At 48.7% G+C, this 17,532-nt stretch overlaps 1 protein-coding gene across 2 annotated transcripts in view; it reads right to left on the bottom strand.

The window, feature by feature from the left end:
* Positions 1–1,527: 1,527 nt before the first annotated feature.
* The window catches only part of LOC134944203 (TGF-beta receptor type-2-like), a 42,972-nt gene continuing 26,967 nt past the window's right edge, over positions 1,528–17,532 (bottom strand). For both annotated transcript variants that reach the window (XM_063932783.1, XM_063932784.1), the window contains exons 4-7: positions 8,461–9,242; positions 7,334–7,475; positions 5,254–5,381; positions 1,528–3,389 (exon numbers count right to left, since the gene is read on the bottom strand). In XM_063932783.1, the coding sequence (XP_063788853.1) occupies positions 3,228–3,389; positions 5,254–5,381; positions 7,334–7,475; positions 8,461–9,242 (1,214 nt within the window). In that variant the 3' untranslated portion in view covers positions 1,528–3,227. The remainder of the gene's footprint in view (positions 3,390–5,253; positions 5,382–7,333; positions 7,476–8,460; positions 9,243–17,532) is intronic.

Below are 17,532 nucleotides of genomic sequence, written 5' to 3'. Positions count from 1 at the left end.
CAATAACGGGAGGGTGTGGTAGTAACATTACGCTGCAACTGGCGGCATTATTGTAGTTCCCAAACCGAATGTAAGGTCCAGATTACAGAGGGGACGTAGAGACTGGGGAGGGACTACGAGAACTGGGTACCATTAACGACCTTGATAACTGGTAGACACAAGTCAGCCTGCGTCAGTCTTCTACGTCCGGCTGTCCTTCTAAGCTTCATAGATGTGGCAACTACTATATACCAGCAGGTGGTTACCAGTGTAAATGATTATTAATATTGCTGCATTCTGATATCCCTGCATCTCACTGGTCCCCCCGTCAGCTCATTCTCATACATTCTCATACAACCCATAAATTGTCTACCTCTGCTATCTATAGAGGGTTATAGGTGCCGTTTGTGCGTCTGGTAGCAGTATAGGAAATGCAGGTGTGTTACCTGGCTTTGTGTGTGTCTTCTCCAGGCTTTATAGACACTGAAGGGTTTATTGCAGGAGAGAAAATCTGTCTCACAGGAACCTTCCTGCGTTATCCCGCTCTCACCTCCCCATGTTATCCCGCTCTCACCTCCCCATGTTATCCCGCTCTTTCGCCTTCCCGTGTTATCCCGCTCTCACCTCCCCATGTTATCCCGCTCTCACCTCCCCATGTTATCCAGCTCTCACCTTCCCATGTTATCCCGCTCTCTCGCCTTCCCGTGTTATCCCGCTCTCACCTCCCCGTGTTATCCCGCTCTCACCTCCCCATGTTATCCCGCTCTCTCGCCTTCCCGTGTTATCCCCCTCTCTCGCCTTCCCGTGTTATCCCGCTCTCGCCTTCCCGTGTTATCCCGCTCTCACCTCCCCATGTTATACCGCTCTCACCTCCCCATGTTATCCCGCTCTTTCGCCTTCCCGTGTTATCCCGCTCTCACCTCCCCATGTTATCCCGCTCTCACCTCCCCATGTTATCCAGCTCTCACCTTCCCATGTTATCCCGCTCTTTCGCCTTCCCGTGTTATCCCGCTCTCACCTCCCCATGTTATCCCGCTCTCACCTCCCCATGTTATCCAGCTCTCACCTTCCCATGTTATCCCGCTCTCTCGCCTTCCCGTGTTATCCCGCTCTCACCTCCCCGTGTTATCCCGCTCTCACCTCCCCATGTTATCCCGCTCTCTCGCCTTCCCGTGTTATCCCCCTCTCTCGCCTTCCCGTGTTATCCCGCTCTCACCTCCCCGTGTTATCCCGCTCTCTCGCCTCCCCGCATCATCCCGCTCTCGCCCCTCCCCGCGTCATCCCGCTCTTGCCCCTCCCCGCGTCATCCCGCTCTTGCCCCTCCCCGCGTCATCCCGCTCTTGCCCCTCCCCGCGTCATCCCGCTCTTGCCCCTCCCCGCGTCATCCCGCTCTTGCCCCTCCCCGCGTCATCCCGCTCTTGCCCCTCCCCGCGTCATCCCGCTCTCGCCCCTCCCCGCGTCATCCCGCTCTCGCCCCTCCCCGCGTCATCCCGCTCTCGCCCCTCCCTGCGTCATCCCGCTCTCGCCCCTCCCCGCGTCATCCCGCTCTCGCCGTCCCGTGTTTTCCATCCCGTGTTATCCCGCTCTCACCATCCCTCGTTATCCCGCTCTCATCTTACTGGTACTACTAAGAAGGTACGGCATCGCTGTGCTATAAATGTATATAAATGTATGTATGCGTGCACATTGTTACTCCCAGAAACTTCTGCAGGTCAGGATTATGGTTTATTTGTAGGAGTCAGTCGGAAATGAAAACTGAAGGGTGATGTGACTGGAGGTGCGGACTGCCACCCTGTCTTTCCTCTGAGTCTGCCTCCAGCTGCTGGGGAACTACACGCCACTCAGCTTTAGTGACATGGTGCGTACACACTAGACGATATCATGAGCCATGTGTCGGAATCGCGCACATCATCCACTATTTCGTCTAGTGTGTTCCCAGCATCAGTGTGAAGGCCGGGTCCAAACATGTGCTGTGTGCCACATAGAGATCCTTCCCTGCCCCCTCTGCTGCTTCTTCCTCATTGCCAGGACTAACAACATGAGTCCAGGTCAAATCAATGATACAATTCATGTTCTCGTACCTCCTGCTTCCCCACAGGTGAGCTGAGAGCAAGCTCAGCCAGACGGGACCTGGTAACAGTCTTATTACTGGCTGACCTAGTACACCGTGTTACTGCGTATACTGATGCAGTCACAGTCCATCTGCTCCATAGCAAGCTCAGTCAGGACGGATGTTATTGGTAACAGTCTTATTACTGGCTGACATAGTACACCGTGCTACTGCGTATACTGATGCAGTCACAGTCCATCCACTCCGTAGCAAGCTCAGCCAGACAGGACGGATGTTCCCTGGTAACAGTCTGATCACTGGCTGACATAGTACACTGTGTTACTACGTATACTGATGCAGTCACAGTCCATCCACTCCGTAGCAAGCTCAGCCAGACAGGACGGATGTTCCCTGGTAACAGTCTGATCACTGGCTGACATAGTACACTGTGTTACTACGTATACTGATGCAGTCACAGTCCATCCACTCCGTAGCAAGCTCAGCCAGACAGGACGGATGTTCCCTGGTAACAGTCTGATCACTGGCTGACATAGTACACTGTGTTACTGCGTATACTGATGCAGTCGCAGTCCATCCACTCCGTAGCAAGCTCAGCCAGACAGGACGGATGTTCCCTGGTAACAGTCTGATCACTGGCTGACATAGTACACTGTGTTACTACGTATACTGATGCAGTCACAGTCCATCCACTCCGTAGCAAGCTCAGCCAGACAGGACGGATGTTCCCTGGTAACAGTCTGATCACTGGCTGACATAGTACACTGTGTTACTGCGTATACTGATGCAGTCGCAGTCCATCCACTCCGTAGCAAGCTCAGCCAGACAGGACGGATGTTCCCTGGTAACAGTCTGATCACTGGCTGACATAGTACACTGTGTTACTGCGTATACTGATGCAGTCGCAGTCCATCCACTCCGTAGCAAGCTCAGCCAGACAGGACGGATGTTCCCTGGTAACAGTCTGATCACTGGCTGACATAGTACACTGTGTTACTGCGTATACTAATGCAGTCCATCCACTCCGTAGCAAGCTCAGCCAGACAGGACGGATGTTCCCTGGTAACAGTCTGATCACTGGCTGACATAGTACACTGTGTTACTGCGTATACTAATGCAGTCCATCCACTCCGTAGCAAGCTCAGCCAGACAGGACGGATGTTCCCTGGTAACAGTCTGATCACTGGCTGACATAGTACACTGTGTTACTGTGTATACTGATGCAGTCGCAGTCCATTTGCTCCATTAGGTTGAAGCGTTCGGCCACGCATGGCGCAGTTAGGCGGGCCTCGGGGTCGTGGTCCCAGCACTCTGTGATTGTGTCACACAGGACGTCCATACCCTGGAGGGAGATGTAAGATGATACATTATTACAGTCTCACAGGAATTGTAGCAAAACTAAAAGACTTTTCTTGAACAAAGGATTCACATCATCCCTGTGACTAGATGGCGTCACCTCACAATGACCACTTAGGAATTCGGGGGGTGAGGTATCAAGCCTGCTAAAGAATGGAGAAGTTGTCCAAAGCGACCAATCAGATTCTACCTATCATTTTATAGAATGTACTTTATAAAGGCTAGCTTGAACCTGATTGGTTGCTCTGGACAACTTTGCCACACTTTAGCAGCCTTGATACATCTCCCCCCTATGGGGAGTATCCAATTTGGGGTGAGGCTTTGGCCGCAAGAAAACCTTGCGGACCTTGCACCCAGTTTTGGATTACCGAGGGTGTGTGAGCTCCCTATACCCGCGATATCCAATTTAAAGAATTGGTCTTGGGGTTTTCTTGCAGCCAAAATCTCCACAGGGTGAGAAAAAGAAGTCTGATACTTACCTGTGTGTTCGAGCCGGTACATAGGTCTCCACTGCTCCCGGCCGTCTCCCCTATGTCTCGCTACTGCAGAGGAGGATGCTGGGAGATGTAGTTCTCCCTGCTGCCGCTGCCTCTGGACCCACACGGGGGGCACACACACACCTACCTACCTGATGCGGTCACAGAGGTCTGGCACATACTTACCACACACACGCTGTTGAAGGAGACTGGATCCTGACAGGCTGGAGGAAGGGGATACTGCTTCAGAAGGTGAGCAATTAAGAAATAATTAAGATCATTGGAAACTTCCAATTACTTATTTAGTCAGTGTGTGTGGGGTGGGGGGGATGCCCAAGCTAGTCTTGATGATTTTTCCTAAAAATAACGATTTTAGGAAAAATCAGATTTGCTCGGGGGTGCGAGACAAAAGATGAAGTCACCACGGCTCATTTTCTCTCTTTCAATTGAATAGCCCACAGCTGAATATGCCCCCATGTGTTTTGTAGATGGCCGCATTTCAGTACAATTGGATAACCATCTGTTAGCTCTGGTAGCACAGATATAGCCATATACCGCACAAGCGCACAGCCAATCTGATTCATTAACCTTTTACCGTTGTGCCAGCCCAAGTGCTCTGTTCCTGCTCACCTTGCGTGCCCGGTAACGGAACCGCGATAGTGTCATCATGTGACGAATGCTTCTCATGGTAATTGAGCCACTGTAGGCCTGAGCTGCAGGGCGTATACTGGTGGCTGTCTGGGCGTCTTGCACTTAATTAACTGCTCGGTTTGTTTTGCTTGTGATCCTGACCTTCGCCTTTATTATCTATTTAGGAGCCCATCCTCCCAGTCTCGGCCTAGACCCTGTCGGTCAGCTGGAGAAACTGGCCTGGGGGCCACTGCTATTGGGTTCCCTATATGATATCCAGAACTAAGGAGTAAACTTGATCCTCCTGTTATCATTTGCTAGACAACTCTGAAGGCCAGATTCGGTGTTACGCACAGCTCCGTGTTGAGGACAGATGTTGCGATTCTTCGCACCGCGCGTGCAGCTGAGTCATTTGAGTCTGAGCCTCATCTCCACTTGCGGCTGAGTGGCTGGAACTGGTTGACAACTTGGCGTTCACACATAGAGAGTGTCGCGAGTGTGTATGTGGAATTGCGGGCTATTCATAGTTGTGTGAATGCAGAGATCTATCTGACTACATACATATCCCCCCCCCCCCCCCACCAGAAGTGACATCACTGACACTGCTGGGAGGGGTCATTACATGACGTCATTTTTATCACTCATCAGCTTTATATATAGGTAGATTAATAAGTATTACCCTTTGTCTTTTTATTACATTTTATGGCATTTCATAGCGCACTTCCCAAACCACGTGCGGCTTACCGGATGCCTCCTCCAGGTGTCTGGAAGGTCCGGTCGCCCCTTTCCGTGTAGCACCACATCCCGTATGGTCTCCAAGCACGGCTCCTCCTGCATCATGGACCCAAAGGGCAGCTCGTAGTTCTTCACCTCTGCAAGATGCGCAGATACGTATTGTAGAGTTAATTATATTGTTATTACAGATTGATAACATTGGATGATGGGTGTCTAGAACCTGCTGATTATAATCTGACGTTGGGTTTCTCTCTCTGTTATTTCTCTTTTTCCTTGGTCAGTTACATTTTGTTTCAGTCCCTCACCTCATCCTGTTTCTCTATGTACTCACTCATTGCTCCCCTGTACATAGCGAATGCTACACCCTGCCCCCCCCCCTATTCTGCATTGCTATATGCCCCTATCCCCTGATCTTAATGTCCTGGAAATTCCCGCAGTCCCATCATCAGCCTTACGTCCCAGGCTCATTGTATTGGGGTAACCTTCCACTCACCTTCAAGCCCCGTTGTGCGTTATCCTGCTTTATCATTTACCCAACATCTCTAAATGAAACAATGGGCCTGCTGCAAAGTTGGGATAAATCTGGCGGATGCTGCGGCTGAACTGCGTGCACAGAAAATCTGCGCATATGTGGCTGCATGCAGAGCTGTACGCATCTTGTGCTATCACCGCCCTCTAACACTACGCCTGCACTGTGTTCCGGAGCATGCACCGTGCGAGAAGCAGCACAATACGTTCCGCAAACAAGGTGTTTGTTCAACTTTAGCACCAATCCATGATGTCCAGGTGTACCCATCATGTTCTGGACTATAGGGGGAGATTTATCAAAGTATGGAGAGAGAGAGAGAGTCTCAGCCAATCAGCTCCTCACTGCCATGTTACAGGCTCTGTTTGAAAAAAATGACAGCAGCTGGTTGGTTGGAACTTTCTCACTCTCTACTTTAACGCTCTCCAAGTTTTGATAAGTCTCCCCTATATCATATCTCTGCACAGATTGTCCTCTCGTTAATGTTGCTGCCGGAATGTTGTTTTACTCCACGACTGCACATCCTCTGCTGCGCGCTCTGCCAGCCGTTGCTTAATTAGTACAGGTTGAGTATCCCATATCCAAATATTCCGAAATACGGAATATTCCGAAATACGGAATTTTTTGAGTGAGAGTGAGATAGTGAAACCTTTGTTTTCTGATGGCTCAATGTACTCAAACCTTGTTTAATACACAAAATAATTAAAAATATTGTATTAAATGACCTTCAGGCTGTGTGTATAAGGTGTATATAAAACATAAATGAATTGTGTGAATGTACACACACTTTGTTTAATGCACAAAGTTGTTAAAAATATTGGCTAAAATGTCCTTCAGGCTGTGTGTATAAGGTGTATATGAACCATAAATGCATTCTGTGCTTAGACTTGGGTCCCATCACCATGATATCCCATTATGGTATGCAATTATTCCAAAATACGGAATAATCCGATATCCAAAATACCTCTGGTCCCAAGCATTTTGGATAAGGGATACTCAACCTGTACCCCAGTTATTATGATTTAGCCATCTGTGCTGAAGCCTGGATATCACGAAAACCTGGACTGCTAGTGTGCCTGAGGACCGAGATTGGGAACGACTGCTCTAAAGAGTAGATTTTTTTTTCACCTATTGCTTACATTGGTAGTGTTATACAATTCCTGTTGACGTTATAATATGAACACCGTGCTATGTAAGATGGGGGGTGGTCTATGTCGATAGGTCAAAATAGCGACATCAGGTTTTTTTTAAAACTTTTTGGGTGTCGTTTTCTCCGTACAGTGAGCGGGAATCCCAATTAGTGCACCGTGTCCCCTTGCATGGCTCACTACGCTCAGCACAGATTACCATTCCCAATCGTAGTCCACGTGGATCGTAAAGTATGAAAAAGTTCCAAAAAGGTATTTATTTTTAAAAAACCCATGTCGACCTTTTGACCTGTCGCCCTAAAACATGTCAGCCTAGAGACCCTGTCGACCTAGGGACTGGATACCGTAAGATGTTGTAGCTTTACGGACGCAGCAGTGTATAGTCACTGTGTAAGGATAATTAGGGAACCCTCACCTCCGATAGCCTCACACCTGGAAGCCATCTCCCACAATACTAACGCCAGCGAGTAGACGTCCATCTGCTTAAAGGACTCTAAATCTTCCAGGTTAACCCTGGATTCCAGAACTTCCGGAGCCATGTAGCGTGCCGTCCCAACCTGCGGAATACATTGTCATTCATGAAACACCTTCTCACCTCATTTACTTGGAAATGTCCGGCAGTATTTACAGCAATACATAATCTGAGTAACTCAATGTCTTCTGTAGCAGTTTATCATGTAAAATGTGGATATAAACAACTAAAAACCTGGCCAAAGGCATTATCTTAAGCAGAACAAAAAGACTATGGCCAATATTTCATATCTAATGCTGGTTTATGTCTTATATGGGCTGTATTCTGCATAATTTTGAGACATTGCAGAGTGAGACTTGCAGTCTCATAGGTAACAAGCATTCATTGATAATGATGTCACTGCGACTTTTGCAATGAATAACTAATGCTTTCCTGGTACTCGTGTGTTGGCTTAAGTCGGATGCCATTTGTCCAACATCTGTGGGATGTGTCTTTTTATTGCTTGCTAGAAGGCGGTAGAAATACTCCATTACATATTAACTTCATGCCAAAAAAAAATAATAATAATAATGTAATGTATTTATCATCATGCATTACATAGTAAACATAGTTGCGGTTGGTAGTCCTTTGACTCTGAGAGTTCGTCATGGTCTAGGTCAGCCCACAGCCATGAATGGACGATATTGAGAAGTGGGACACAAGCACTAATTTAGGGAGCACTGGATATTACCAAGGTGTTAATAAATGAATATTTTATAAATCTGGACCAATAGGGTGTCTTGAGGACCAGGTTTGGGATCCTTTGCTATAATGGGATCTCTTCAATACTTCCCTCAGAGTGAAAAGCCAGTGGGAAGAGGAGAATCTGGCCCCACTAAGGAAATAGTTGATATCACAGTGTGATATCTACTAGCATCTATCTTATGTAGAGCAGGTACTAAGACAACCTGTGGCTCTCTAACAACTGCAGAACTACAAGACTCAGAATGCCCCGCCAACACATGCTGGGACTTATAGTTCCACTACAGCCTCTGAGCCACAGCTTGCCACCCTCTGATTCTTCTTCTCACCTGTCCACTGTTGGCAAAGGCGTCCACGGTAAGTGCAGGGTCCAGCCGCAAGGTTATGCCGAAGTCGCACAGCGTACACTCAGTCTCGCTTTTCACCAGAATGTTGGTGCTTTTGATGTCCCGGTGAGCAATGGCAATCTTGGGGGCGCCACACGGGGTGTACTCGCTATGCAGATGAGCCACGCCCCGTACGATGGAGCCGGCCATCTTTAGGAACGATGCCCAGCTCAGGACGTGGCTGGCCAGATAGTCCTTGAGGTTGCCCCTGGCATGGTAAGCGGTGATGATCCAATATTCCTTCTGAAGGCCGCTGCCTCGTTCCTCCGCCGTGATAAACTGCAGCACGTTCTCGTGCTTCACGTTGGCGTCTGTGAAAATGCAGATCTCGTTTCTCCAGGAAGAGTATTCTTGGAAGGGGAAGATCTTGACCGCCACGGCCTCGCCGTGGCCGGATTGGGTGTGCTTGAGCTTGGCTCTCCAGACCTCGGCAAACCGGCCTTTCCCGACGCGTTGCTCCAGATCGATGGGCAGCAGCTCTGTGTTGTGGTTGAAGCTGTTGGCGCAGGCAGCACTTAGGTCACACTGAGAGCTGCTGACCAGAGAAGGTGACAACCTGTAAGCATAATCTCCCGGCTTCTCCGGCCAAGACTTGGACCTCCGTCTGAGCCTCTGGGTACGGTAAAGGTAGAAGAGGACAGTGACGGTGATTGCCAGCAGTAGAGGAGGAAGCAGACTGATAGTGGCCACAGGAACGGCCTCTCTGCTGTGGAGTAACGAGTGATCTGGGGAGGAAGAACAGACAGACACTAGTTATAGATCCCACAAAGATATATAGGATGGAACGGTGGTTTCCCAAACGTTTTGGAATCTCGTCGCCCTAGAGTATCAGAGTATTTCTCTAACGTCCTAAGTGGATGCTGGGGACTCCGTCAGGACCATGGGGAATAGCGGCTCCGCAGGAGACAGGGCACAAAAATAAAGCTTTAGGATTAGGTGGTGTGTACTGGCTCCTCCCCCTATGACCCTCCTCCAAGCCTCAGTTAGGTTTTTGTGCCCGTCCGAGCAGGGTGCAATCTAGGTGGCTCTCCTAAAGAGCTGCTTAGAAAAAGTTTTTAGGTTTTTTATTTTCAGTGAGTCCTGCTGGCAACAGGCTCACTGCATCGAGGGACTTAGGGGAGAGAATTTCAACTCACCTGCGTGCAGGATGGATTGGATTCTTAGGCTACTGGACACCATTAGCTCCAGAGGGAGTCGGAACACAGGTCTCACCCTGGGGTTCGTCCCGGAGCCGCGCCGCCGACCCCCCTTACAGATGCTGAAGATTGAAGGTCCGGAAACAGGCGGCAGAAGGCTCTTCAGTCTTCATGAAGGTAGCGCACAGCACTGCAGCTGTGCGCCATTGTTGTCACACACTTCACACCAAGCGGTCACGGAGGGTGCAGGGCGCTGCTGGGGGCGCCCTGGGCAGCAATATTTAATACCTTTATGGCAAAAGAATACATCACATATAGCCATTGAGGCTATATGTATGTATTTAACCCATGCCAGTTATCTAAAACTACGGGAGAAAAGCCCGCCGAAATAGGGGGCGGAGCTTATTCTCCTCAGCACACAGCGCCATTTTCCTGCTCAGCTCCGCTGTGAGGAAGGCTCCCAGGACTCTCCCCTGCACTGCACTACAGACACAGGGTAAAACAGAGAGGGGGGGCATTTTTTTGGCGATATTTTGATATATTTAAGCTGCTATAAAGAACAACACTTATATAAGGTTGTTCCCATATATATTATAGCGCTTGGGTGTGTGCTGGCAAACTCTCCCTCTGTCTCCCCAAAGGGCTAGTGGGGTCCTGTCTTCGATAAGAGCATTCCCTGTGTGTCTGCTGTGTGTCGGTACGTGTGTGTCGACATGTATGAGGACGATGTTGGTGTGGAGGCAGAGCAATTGCCGATAATGGTGATGTCACCCCCCAGGGAGTCGACACCGGAATGGATGGCTTTGTTTATGGAATTACGTGATAATGTCAGCACATTACAAAAATCAGTTGACGACATGAGACGGCCGGCAAACCAGTTAGTACCTGCCCAGGCGTCTCAGACACCGTCAGGGGCTGTAAAGCGCCCTTTACCTCAGTCGGTCGACACAGACACAGACACTGAATCTAGTGTCGACGGTGATGAAACAAACGTATTTTCAAGTAGGGCCACACGTTATATGATCACGGCAATGAAGGAGGCTTTGCATATCTCTGATACTGCAAGTACCACAAAAAGGGGTATTATGTGGGGGGTGAAAAAACTACCTGTAGTTTTTCCTGAATCAGAGGAATTAAATGATGTATGTGATGAAGCGTGGGTTAACCCAGATAGAAAAATGCTAATTTCAAAAAAGTTATTAGCATTATACCCTTTCCCGCCAGAGGTTAGGGCGCGCTGGGAAACACCCCCTAGGGTGGATAAGGCGCTCACACGCTTATCAAAACAAGTGGCGTTACCGTCTCCTGATACGGCCGCCCTCAGGGATCCAGCTGATAGGAGAATGGAAACTACCCTAAAAAGTATATACACACATACTGGTGTTATACTGCGACCAGCCATCGCCTCAGCCTGGATGTGCAGTGCTGGGGTCGTCTGGTTGGATTCCCTGACTGAAAATATTGATACCCTGGATAGGGACAGTATTTTATTGACTATAGAGCAATTAAAGGATGCTTTCCTTTATATGCGAGATGCTCAGAGAGATATTTGCACTCTGGCATCGAAAGTAAATGCGATGTCCATATCTGCCAGAAGGAGTTTATGGACGCGACAGTGGTCAGGTGATGCGGATTCCAAACGACATATGGAAGTATTGCCGTATAAAGGGGAGGAATTATTTGGCGTCGGTCTATCGGATCTGGTGGCCACGGCAACTGCCGGAAAATCCACCTTTTTACCTCAGACCCCCTCCCAACAGAAAAAGACACCGTCTTTTCAGCCGCAGTCCTTTCGGTCCTATAAGAACAAGCGGACAAAAGTACAGTCATATCTGCCTCGGGGCAGAGGAAGGGGTAAGAGAGGGCAGCAAGCAGCCCCTGCCCAGGAACAGAAGCCCTCCCAGGGTTCTGCAAAGCCCTCAGCATGACGCTGGGGCCTTACAAGCGGACTCAGGAGCGGTGGGGGGTCGACTCAAGAATTTCAGCGCACAGTGGGCTTGCTCACAGGTGGACCCCTGGATTCTGCAGGTAGTATCTCAGGGTTACAGGTTGGAATTCGAGAAGTCTCCCCCTCGCCGGTTCCTAAAGTCTGCTTTGCCAACGTCTCCCTCAGACAGGGCGACGGTATTGGAAGCCATTCACAAGCTGTATTCTCAGCAGGTGATAGTCAAGGTACCCCTCCTACAACAGGGAAAGGGGTATTACTCCACGCTATTGTGGTACCGAAGCCGGACGGCTCGGTAAGACCTATTCTAAATCTGAAATCTTTGAACCTGTACATACAAAAATTCAAGTTCAAGATGGAGTCACTCAGAGCAGTGATAGCGAATCTGGAAGAAGGGGACTTTATGGTGTCCCTGGACATAAAGGATGCTTACCTGCATGTCCCAATTTGCCCTTCACATCAAGGGTACCTCAGGTTCGTGGTGCAAAACTGTCATTATCAGTTTCAGACGCTGCCGTTTGGATTGTCCACGGCACCTCGGGTCTTTACCAAGGTAATGGCCGAAATGATGATTCTTCTGCGAAGAAGAGGCGTATTAATTATCCCTTACTTGGACGATCTCCTGATAAGGGCAAGGTCCAGAGAACAGCTGGAGGACGGAGTAGCACTAACCCAACTAGTGCTGCAACAACACGGGTGGATTCTGAATTTTCCAAAATCTCAGTTGACACCGACGACACGTCTGCTGTTCCTGGGAATGATTCTGGACACGGTTCAGAAAAAGGTGTTTCTTCCGGAGGAGAAAGCCAGGGAGTTATCCGAACTTGTCAGGAACCTCCTAAAACCAGGGAAAGTGTCTGTGCATCAATGCACAAGAGTCCTGGGAAAGATGGTGGCTTCTTACGAAGCGATTCCATTCGGCAGATTCCACGCACAAACTTTTCAGTGGGATCTGCTGGACAAATGGTCCGGATCGCATCTGCAGATGCATCAGCGGATAACCTTATCGCCACGGACAAGGGTGTCTCTTCTGTGGTGGTTGCAGAGTGCTCATCTGTTAGAGGGCCGCAGATTCGGCATACAGGACTGGGTCCTGGTGACCACGGATGCCAGTCTGAGAGGCTGGGGAGCGGTCACACAGGGAAGAAACTTCCAGGGAGTATGGTCAAGCCTGGAGATGTCTCTTCACATAAATATACTGGAGCTAAGAGCGATTTACAATGCTCTAAGCCTGGCAAAACCCCTGCTTCAGGGTCAGCCGGTGTTGATCCAGTCGGACAACATCACGGCAGTCGCCCACGTAAACAGACAGGGCGGCACAAGAAGCAGGACAGCAATGGCAGAAGCTGCAAGGATTCTTCGCTGGGCGGAAGATCATGTGATAGCACTGTCAGCAGTATTCATTCCGGGAGTGGACAACTGGGAAGCAGACTTCCTCAGCAGACACGATCTACACCCGGGAGAGTGGGGACTTCATCCAGAAGTCTTCCACATGATTGTGAACCGTTGGGAAAAACCAATGGTGGATATGATGGCGTCCCGCCTCAACAAAAAACTGGACAGGTATTGCGCCAGGTCAAGAGACCCTCAGGCAATAGCTGTGGACGCTCTGGTAACACCGTGGGTGTTCCAGTCAGTGTATGTGTTCCCTCCTCTGCCTCTCATACCAAAGGTACTGAGAATTATACGGCAAAAGGGAGTAAGAACGATACTAGTGGCTCCGGATTGGCCAAGAAGAACTTGGTACCCGGAACTTCAAGAGATGCTCACGGAGGATCCGTGGCCTCTACCTCTAAGACCGGACCTGCTTCAGCAGGGACCGTGTCTATTCCAAGACTTACCGCGGCTGCGTTTGACGGCATGGCGGTTGAACGCCGAATTCTAAGGGAAAAAGGCATTCCGGAAGAGGTCATTCCTACACTGGTAAAAGCCAGGAAGGAGGTGACTGCACAACATTATCACCGCATTTGGAGAAAATATGTTGCGTGGTGTGAGGCCAGGAAGGCCCCCACGGAGGAATTTCAACTGGGTCGATTCCTACATTTCCTGCAAACAGGATTGTCTATGGGCCTCAAATTGGGGTCCATTAAGGTTCAAATTTCGGCCCTGTCGATTTTCTTCCAGAAAGAATTGGCTTCAGTTCCTGAAGTCCAGACTTTTGTAAAAGGAGTACTACATATACAGCCCCCGGTTGTGCCCCCAGTGGCACCGTGGGATCTTAATGTAGTCTTGGATTTTCTCAAATCCCATTGGTTTGAGCCGCTCAAATCGGTGGAGTTGAAGTATCTTACATGGAAAGTAACCATGCTACTGGCCCTGGCTTCAGCCAGGAGAGTATCAGAATTGGCGGCTTTATCATATAAGAGCCCATATCTGATTTTCCATACGGACAGGGCAGAACTGCGGACACGTCCTCATTTTCTGCCTAAGGTGGTGTCAGCGTTTCACCTGAACCAGCCTATTGTGGTGCCTGCGGCTACTAACGATTTGGAGGATTCCAAGTTGTTGGACGTGGTCCGGGCATTGAAAATATATATTTCAAGAACGGCGGGAGTCAGAAAGTCTGACTCACTGTTTATATTGTATGCACCCAACAAGATGGGTGCTCCTGCTTCTAAGCAGACGATTGCTCGTTGGATTTGTAGCACAATTCAACTTGCACATTCTGTGGCAGGCTTGCCACAACCTAAATCTGTCAAGGCCCATTCCACAAGGAAAGTGGGCTCATCCTGGGCGGCTGCCCGGGGGGTCTCGGCATTACAACTCTGCCGAGCTGCTACTTGGTCAGGGGCAAACACATTTGCAAAATTCTACAAATTTGATACCCTGGCTGAGGAGGACCTTGAGTTCTCTCATTCGGTGCTGCAGAGTCATCCGCACTCTCCCGCCCGTTTGGGAGCTTTGGTATAATCCCCATGGTCCTGACGGAGTCCCCAGCATCCACTTAGGACGTTAGAGAAAATAAGAATTTACTTACCGATAATTCTATTTCTCGTAGTCCGTAGTGGATGCTGGGCGCCCATCCCAAGTGCGGATTGTCTGCAATACTTGTACATAGTTATTGTTACAAACAAATTCGGGTTGTTATTGTTGTGAGCCGTCTGTTCAGAGGCTCCTACGTTTGTCATACTGTTAACTGGGTTCAGATCACAAGTTATACGGTGTGATTGGTGTGGCTGGTATGAGTCTTACCCGGGATTCAATATCCTTCCTTATTGTGTACGCTCGTCCGGGCACAGTATCCTAACTGAGGCTTGGAGGAGGGTCATAGGGGGAGGAGCCAGTACACACCACCTAATCCTAAAGCTTTATTTTTGTGCCCTGTCTCCTGCGGAGCCGCTATTCCCCATGGTCCTGACGGAGTCCCCAGCATCCACTACGGACTTTGAGAAATAGAATTATCGGTAAGTAAATTCTTATTTTTTTTTACAGCACCCCTAGGCCACAAGTTTGTTAGAAATTTAGAAAAACACATTACAATAAATAAGTTGTGTTCATACGTATGTCATCCCTAGGTCCAGTTATGTGGTGAGGGACAGGATTCGCTTCTGGTTGTCCACATATGTTATGATTGGCAGACACCAGCACTGGTTTTGCCTATTGCATTGACTGTAAATAATTTGAATTGGTCCTGGACCCACCAGCCCAGGGCACCCCTGCAAGTGTCCCACGGCACCCAGTTTGGGAACTACAGGGATACAATGCTTACAGTCTCACCTTGGGATGCCACCAAGATGCTCAGCCTGCCCAGCCATCTCCAGGATGACCACACGTCCTGTTTTCACCAGACACGTTTTATTTTGCATTGTTCCACCTTTCCCATCGGTTTGTAGTTTGCACCATTCTCCAACAATTTCACAGATTTATTTATTTTTTTCTTATTTTATTTAAATATTTACAACTTTGAGACAGTTGATGAATAAAATGTGTATTTATTGTTTATAACAGCGGTTCTTAACCAGTGGTCCACATACTAGGGTCAGGTGCTAGGCCGAGGCCGTCCTCATTCATTTATTTAGACAATAATCATGGTCTGCACCCAAAGAGACTAAAGCTGGCTACACGGGATCAGTAAGAGATCCCGGCAGTCGGAATACCGACACCGGGATCCCGACCGGCACAATCCCGACGGGGGGGGGAAGGGGGCGGGCGCAACGCAGCCCTTTGCGGGCATGGTGCCTCGTTACGCTCGGCACACTAATTTATTCTCCCTCTATGGGTGTCGTCGACACCCACAGAGGGAGAATATGTCGGGATTGTGCCGGTCGGGATCCCGTCCGGCGGGATCTTGACCGCATGGCGGGTACACACGTTATGTGTTTTCTTTGGTCGCCCTGACAATCGGGGCAATTTTTTGGCAAATCAGATGCCCCAATATCTGAGCTACACACTAAGAAATTTATTTATTTTAAAGCAACAGATTTTCAGCCACAAGGAGGATTCCGTAGTCACGGAAAAACACGGGAAACATGACCAGATTATCGAGAATGCTCACACGGTGCACGACACTGGGAGATCGAGGCCGAGATTTCATGTCTTGGCCAACAAATCCGATAAATACCTGTGTCCATGATGGTTATCGGTGAAACGCCAAAACAATCGGTCATACACTTTATACAATAAAACAACTGGCTGAGCACCCGATTGGTGAATCCGTCCAATTATTGTTTAGTGTGTACGGTATCCGGACTCTAGGTCGATACCTATTGGGCAACATTGAGTAGGTCGACACAACCATTAGGCTGACGTGAAAAAGGTCGACATAAGTTGTTGTTTTTTTTTTTAATTCTTAAAGTTTTTCATAACTTACCATCCATATGGACTACAATTAGGAACGGTAACCTGTGCCGGGTGCAGCGAGGCATCTTGGCCGAAGCATGGCGAGCGAAGCGGTGCACTAATTGGGGTTCCCCGTCACTTTATGAAGAACACGACACCAAAAAGAACATTAAAAAACTTATGTCCACTTTGTTCCATGTCGACCTAATGGCTGTGTCGACCTAGTCACTGTCGACCTAATGTGTGTCGACCCCGAGTCCCATACCCCTGTGTACATCGCTTTACACAGCAGAGGGTCAGAGTGACTGTGACTGCAGAGGAGCAGGAGAGCGTGCAGAGCGTCGTGCATATCCATGTGATCTGTCTCTGTGCTCTGCAGGCTGTGGATGTGCTGGGAAGTATTTTATGTTTGTAGCGTTTTGAGGAACAATTAAATTGTTAGAAAGAAAAGAAAAAAAAAGTCTTACATTTTTTTTTAATCTTGTTTTTATGTGAATGCACTAAAAATATCATTATCCCGGTTTGGACTGTCAGAAATATGGTCACCTGCCCATTTCCCTCTGTTCTTTTACCTGTGTTTGTGCTACTTTTTTATTTTTATTGTTTGAATATACTGGGAGTCTAAAGCTGCTGCTGGGGAACTACAAGTCACAGCGGAACGACGCTGCAGCAAAGTTCTCCAAAAGTGGAAAACCCACAATTTGCCAAAATCTTGCATGGACTAGATGAGCTATGTAGAAAAGTTTGTTGCCCAAATCAAGTAGGACATGCTGGGACTTGTAGTTTCCGCCCAGCTGCAGAGAACCAGTCACCTGTCCCAGTCTTATATTGGCTTAGTCTTATTCACTGTATACTGTATATACCTCTTGTCTTTATTACTGACCCAGCAACATGAAGTAACTGCATGATTAAAGACATCCAGAAAACATGACCTGTTTGGGTTACTTGAGGACTGGAGCCGAGCAGATTTATTATCTGTCGGGTTTACAAAGCTGCCAATCCGATTTCAGAGAGCAATAGTAATTATTCCTAAAACACACTAATTACTATCCCGCATTCCACTGTCAGCTTTGTAAACCCTGCGTATAGTTAATCTTCCCCTAAATCTGTGGTTTGCAACGCCAGTCCTCATGATTGCACGACGGTGCCTGTTTT

Source organism: Pseudophryne corroboree, chromosome 7 (assembly GCF_028390025.1).
Source record: "Pseudophryne corroboree isolate aPseCor3 chromosome 7, aPseCor3.hap2, whole genome shotgun sequence".
Classification (NCBI taxonomy): Eukaryota; Metazoa; Chordata; class Amphibia; order Anura; family Myobatrachidae; genus Pseudophryne; species Pseudophryne corroboree.
Note: the sequence above shows the minus strand (reverse complement) of the source record. Positions and strands in the feature narration are given on the sequence as shown.